The sequence below is a fragment of the Vulpes vulpes genome, chromosome 13 (assembly GCF_048418805.1).
Source record: "Vulpes vulpes isolate BD-2025 chromosome 13, VulVul3, whole genome shotgun sequence".
Taxonomy (NCBI): Eukaryota; Metazoa; Chordata; class Mammalia; order Carnivora; family Canidae; genus Vulpes; species Vulpes vulpes.
This window is the reverse complement of record NC_132792.1, coordinates 71,775,932-71,781,858: the sequence shown is the minus strand read 5'-3', so window position 1 is coordinate 71,781,858 and position 5,927 is coordinate 71,775,932. Positions and strand designations below refer to the sequence as shown.

The window sequence follows — 5,927 nt, the reverse complement described above, 5'->3', positions numbered from 1 at the left end:
AGTCACACACACCCAGAGAGAGAGGCAGAGACAGAAGCAGGCTCCATGCACCGGGAGCCCGACGTGGGATTCGATCCCGGGTCTCCAGGATCCTGCCCTGGGCCAAAGGCAGGCGCCAAACCGCTGCGGCACCCAGGGATCCCGATCACTGTGTATTTTAACACAATTCAGTTTTTAAGTGATGTCAGGTGTCAACTGCTTTAGTGGCCTCTATGACATGATGAAAACAGGATGGATCACCCACCTTAGGACGTTCATCTAACTTTGACTACTCCAAAGGTAGACTAGATTTCACAGCACATCTCTGTATTCCTAAAATTCGTTGGTATGACGTCAACAGGACTTAACAACAACAACAACGACTTAACAACAGATAATCAATTTATTAAAAAGGCTGATTTAAGCATCTGCGATGGTGACTTCAACCTCGACTCCAGGCTCAATACTGATGGAGGTAATCTGCTTAACAATCTCAGAAGGACTGTGCAGATCAATGAGTCGCTTGTGGATCCTCATCTGAAAACGATCCCAGGTCTTTGAACCTTCACCACAAGGAGTCTTTCTCGTAGTGATTCTCAGAGTCTGCGACAAAAGAAACCAACCATTTATGGTTTTATACTCATCCCCACGACACTTGGAAAATCATCAGTCTCACCTATTTCATTTGAATACTTCCCTGAAAGTTCTCAGGCGCCACTGATAATGGCCAGTGCGTTTCCCCCTCAGCCTGGACACTGCTCTTAAAAAAAACACCGCACCCCACCCAAGGGACAGCAAGTTACCTGTGAAGAGCAGCTACCTAACATGAACTCGATGCTACCCACAATGGGACAGCAAGTTACCTGTGAAGAGCAGCTACCTAACATGAACTCGATGCTACCCACAATTTTTCTTTCAGCGTCTGTGTTCTCTCCACCTCGGCTCACCTTGGTAGGCATCCGCACTGGTCCTTTCACTTTGAGATTCTTTTCCTTTGCACCTCTGATCAAGTCCGCACACACTACAGGAAAACAAAACCGTCTTTCAGTTCGTTCACAACAGTCCAGGGCGGCGTCAGGGAATCCTAACTCATGCTGGCTCAGAATAGCGTATAGAACTATCATCGTTATCCAACACAGTAAGGGTCTCCTCATCGCCAACAAAGAGCTAAAAGACACGGTAACAGTTACGGATAAACCCGTTTAAGTCAAGCAACTCGTCGCTGGACTGGAATCAAGAGCGTGCAGCGATAGAGCCGAGTTCATCATTTTGGGGGTTTTTCTGCCCAAACGTCTCACCCTGAAGGTATCGTACTGACCCTTTTCCAAAGACTTTACGTTGCGGCTGGTTAGAGTAATCCTGATTCGGTGAATCGCCACCTCTGGTTCTACGGGCGTCTTCCCAGTGTCCTTAAATGCCTGTTGTCACACAAACGAAACACAGTTCTTAAAAGCCTGGACGCGGCCTTCCTCAAGGGGCCTCTCAGGCTGCTCCACCATCCCGTGAGCCCCTCTACTAGGCAAGCGAGGCTCGGACTCCCGCCGCCGCCTCCTCCCATCCCGGAGCCCGTCCCCAGAAGGGACCAGGTCCCGCGGCGCCGCCGCCCGCCTCACCATGGCTGCGGCGCGGCTTCCTGACCGACTTGTTCCTCAGCGAACAGCGGTGAGTCAGGAGCAGGAGCGCGGCGCCGGGAGCTCCGCTCTAGCTGCGACCGCGTCTTCCTCAAAGAGAAAGGCCGGAGGCCTGCGTAGCGCTTATATAGCTGCGCTCTCATCCACATCCGGGTCGCGCACGCGTCTCCGCGCTGCCCCGGAAGAGGAATCGCCCTGACGGCTCGGGAGGCGGCTGCGCGAGCCGGGGCTGGAGTACCCGGGAGGTGGCGGGGAGCGCGCGGCTGCGGCCGCCCCCTTTCGGTCCGGCGGAGCCAGGTGGCGTCCCCGCCCGCGCGGTTTCCGTGGTCCTCTGGCCGCCTGGGGGGAGGGATGACAGGGAGACTGCGACCTGAAGCCCGAGACGCTCCTCTGCCTGCTGCGCCTGCAAAGTCAAACTGACCCCTGCGGTTTTCACCGTGCAAGTGTCGCCTCCTGTGCAACCCGAATGGCTCGTTCTCCGAGCAGGTGCGTAACTCAGTTCTGCGTTTAAGTCACGTGCATGGTAGGACGACGACTGACCACCCGGGCGTGCAGCGGGCAGTTACTCCCCATAGCCTGAAACACACGTCCGGGATACGTCGCCTTCTGGCTTCCCAGCGCGGCAGCAGCATCCAGCCGGTTTTTAGGAAGCAGCTGACCTTGGGTTCGTTCCCTCCGAGAAGGCGAGGGCGGACACCCCGGAGCAGGTGGTGCATCGGGGGCGCCTCCTGCACACCCGCGCCGGCTCCCTAACTGCGCTGTCTGTTGGGATGAGACCCTACAAGGCCTCCCTGATCCCGAGGGTAGGAGGCGGAGCCTAGTGGAAGAACCGAGAGTCGTCCGCTGACTTGGGTCTAGACGGGAGCGAGAGCCTAAGGAGGACAGGAACGACTTGAACGACAGAGTGGTTAAGTGGAACGAGGCAGGAGAGGCTGGTTTTGGTGCAGGGCAGAAGGAAGGGTCAATAACCTCATTATTTTGCAGGTGAATGTTAATGCGGAAGACGTAATGGGCTCAGACACACAAAACTCGAGAATGAAAGAGATCTGACCTCTCCCATTAGGGCTCCTTCTCTCTTCTGTTCCTCGAAGGGAAATTATACTTGAAACTTTTATCGAATAATAGCACTGACCTATTTGGTCATAATTGGGCTTAGCTAATCGCTGCCTTTCTTTGGCTCACAAAAATAGGCATACTGGATTTTTCTGCCACTTAACAATTAATTGAAATATTAAAATAGTTCTATTCTTAGTTCAGTTATTCTAAGTGTCATCTGGCTGTAAAAACCCTGTTAGTAGAATTTGCAGCAAAAAACCGAAAGCCTGCATTCTTAGTTTACTAGCTATAACCCAAGTGAGACGTTGTAACTTAGGGCTTTAACTTATTGCTATGGCTACCAGGGAATGCTTGGGAAGTATATTTGTGATTTTTTTTTTTTTTTTTTTAGGAATAAATCTGGTACAGCTATTCTTAGGTTTCCCTTTCCTTTCAAGTACTTGAGAAAATGGTGGACAAATTAACTTCCTTGACTATAGAAAAGAATTTCAGTATAGAAAAAGGCTAAATGTAGCCCAGTATGTATGGGAAAAAATTGTGGATGTGACTAGAATGAAGGAAACAGCTGGTTGAGATAATGTTAGAAAAATGTAATGGAAGCATCAACTGTTTTCAAATTTATGTTTGGTTCAGACAGTTTGTTATATTTGTTCTTTTTTTTTATTAATTTTTATTGGTGTTCAATTTACCAATATTTGTTCTCTTAAATTAAAACTTAACTGCTCCTGTAGTCCCCACATTTTCATTAAAGGTGTAATGTTCTAACATAATGTAAGATATCGGAGAAAAAGTAAAAATTAACAGTTTATCCAAAAGAAGAAGAAAATACAGTATGCCATCCTTAATGCCTTAGATCAATTACTAGATATACGTATCCTTTGATGGCTTATCAAGGGATATGCGTATTGTAAAATTGTAAGTACTTTTGGGGTTAAGTAAATTGGCCTCTGGCAAAGTTATACCCAAATAGATACTTCCTCCAGCAGTTAATGAAGATCTTACTGTGAAAGATGGACTTAAATATCTGTTTCATTTTAAAATTTAAAAATATTCTTAAGACCATTGCAAACTTTATGTTTTCAACATCTCCATTCATAGCCTTCCTTTTCTGATTTTTGTAGGTCTTTTAAAACGATCTCATAAAAACTTTTACTGTAGGTATTTGTTCCTTTCTGTGGACAGCCATCTACTGGTCTTTTGCTGCAATGACAGTGTCATCATATTCCTTACAAAAGGAAATTAACAGCTTAAAAACTACTTAATTCGTGGTACACATTAGTAAAATAAAAAAAGCAAAATTTCAAATGAATGTGTCAAATGTCTGTTTAGACATTATTTTATTTGCAGGATTTTTGTCTAAATAAATTTGTGTTGAAATTTAAGAATAAAGTCTGAAATTTAACAATAAAAATCAGAAAGTTTAAAACTTTCTCTTGTGGTTACCCATGTTGTATTGATAGGGGAGTGAAATGTGGAGGCAATTCCTTGTGGTTTACAAGGATTACGTGTGAGGACTTGAACAGTACTGAGTACATGACAGCATTAATTAATTACTATTACTGTATTAATTAATATTACTGTATTAATATCAGTTTGTTTGATCCTCACATCAACCCTGGAACGTAAGTGCTGTTATTCATATTTTATGCATGAGAAAGCTGAGGTTAGGTGACCTGCCCAAGGTCACAGCAAAAGCCGGTGTTTGAACCTATGCAGTCTAACTCCAAAGTTTGTGCTCTTAGCCACTATGCTATGGTGTCTCTTACTGTTTGTCTCTTACTGTATGTTAGCTCTTACTGTTATCATTAGTAGCTGTACGTATCTGCGAGGTGTAAAATCCTATTATGTTGGATAAAGTAGCATAGCAAGGCTGTCTGTATTTTACTTTAGTTGAGGTTAGAAATTTTATTGAGCTACTAATATGTGTCCTTTGTAAGGTTGAATCCTTATTATTTAACTCTTCATTTTTTTGGTTTGAAGTCCTATAGATACCCAAGGCCAGTTAATTCGATTTGCTCATTAAAATCATTTCACTAAAGTGAGCGGTGGAACAGAACTAGGGACACAGACCTTTTCATTGAGAATAATTCATATGGAACATGCATTGGGTTGATAATTTTTTGATCATATTTAACTGCAGAGCTCAAACAATTCTCTGTAGGGGTAGAAATGTTCTATTCACCAGGCCTTGTAGTACTTCTTTCCCCTCTTCCTTTCTCATGTTCCCAGGCCTGCAGGCCTAGAGATTCTAATGTTTCTTGAAATGCAATTTGAAAAGTTGGTCTACTCCTGTCACATAGTGCCATTTCCTAGTTTTAGCAGAGAACCTGCACAGGACTCCCATGGTCACATTTTTGGGATCCTGATATCATGCAAGGGAGCCAGGGATAGATTTACCTATCAATCATTTCCCCCTGAGGTTGTGCTTTTCATGTTGTATAGAATTGGTACAACTTTTTAGAAAATGCCATTTGCCTCCCTTTATGAGAAGATTGAAACCTCTGGCTTTCATGGCACAATTCTGCTGCATTGCTTGTGTGGTGGACAGCCTCAAATGTAACCCCACAGAGATCTCCACCACCTGTTACTCATGCCCCTGTGGAATCTCCTCTTCTTGAATGTGGAAATGTGTAAGATGCTCTAAATGCTGGAATTTGGCAAAAGTGCTGGGATGTCACTTCTATGAATAGATTGAGTAGGGTTCTGACTTCCATCTTCCTGGCAGACTTTCTCTCTTGCTAGCTTTGTTAAAAGCAAGCTGACATTTTGGGAGGTGCTATAGGGAGAGGACGCCAGGCAAGGGAATGAGGGTGGTCTGTGGTCAACAGCCAGCATGAATTGAAGCTTTCAGTCCAATAGCCCCCAAAGAACTGAATAATTGTGTGACTTTGGAAGCAGATATCTCCTTGGTCGAGCTTTCAGATGAGACCTCAGCACTGGCACCCCTTAAGTATTAAGGTACCTCCCAAGGCCTGGTTCTGGGTCTGATGAACACATGTAGGAGAGGCAGCTGCAGTGCAGCAAAGGGGACACTGATAGGAGTTTTGAGGACATGCTTAAGTCCACTGCTAGGGCAGCCATCTCTCATGAGTCATCCTATCTACATGGGCCTCAGTTTTCTCATTGTAAAAGGAGGGTGCTGGACTATGTGATCTTCCAACTTTGAAAGGCTATTGCTTTCTTTTCTTTTCTTTTCTTTTCTTTTCTTTTCTTTTCTTTTCTTTTCCTTTTCTTTTCCTTTTCTCTTTTCTCTTTTCTCTT

The 5,927-nt window shown here is 45.0% G+C and overlaps 1 protein-coding gene and 1 non-coding gene across 2 annotated transcripts; both read right to left on the bottom strand.

The window, feature by feature from the left end:
* Positions 1-363: 363 nt before the first annotated feature.
* On the bottom strand, positions 364-1,832 carry RPS20 (ribosomal protein S20). The gene is made up of 4 exons (XM_026011666.2): positions 1,593-1,832; positions 1,298-1,397; positions 927-1,000; positions 364-582 (listed from the first exon to the last, which is right to left on the bottom strand). Exons 1-4 carry the CDS (start codon positions 1,593-1,595, stop codon positions 400-402), a joined length of 360 nt encoding a protein of 119 aa, XP_025867451.1. The 5' UTR covers positions 1,596-1,832; the 3' UTR covers positions 364-399.
* On the bottom strand, positions 1,072-1,138 carry LOC112932757 (small nucleolar RNA U54). Its single transcript, XR_003237551.2, has one exon. It is a non-coding gene; the product is annotated as a small nucleolar RNA U54 (small nucleolar RNA).
* Positions 1,833-5,927: the final 4,095 nt, after the last annotated feature.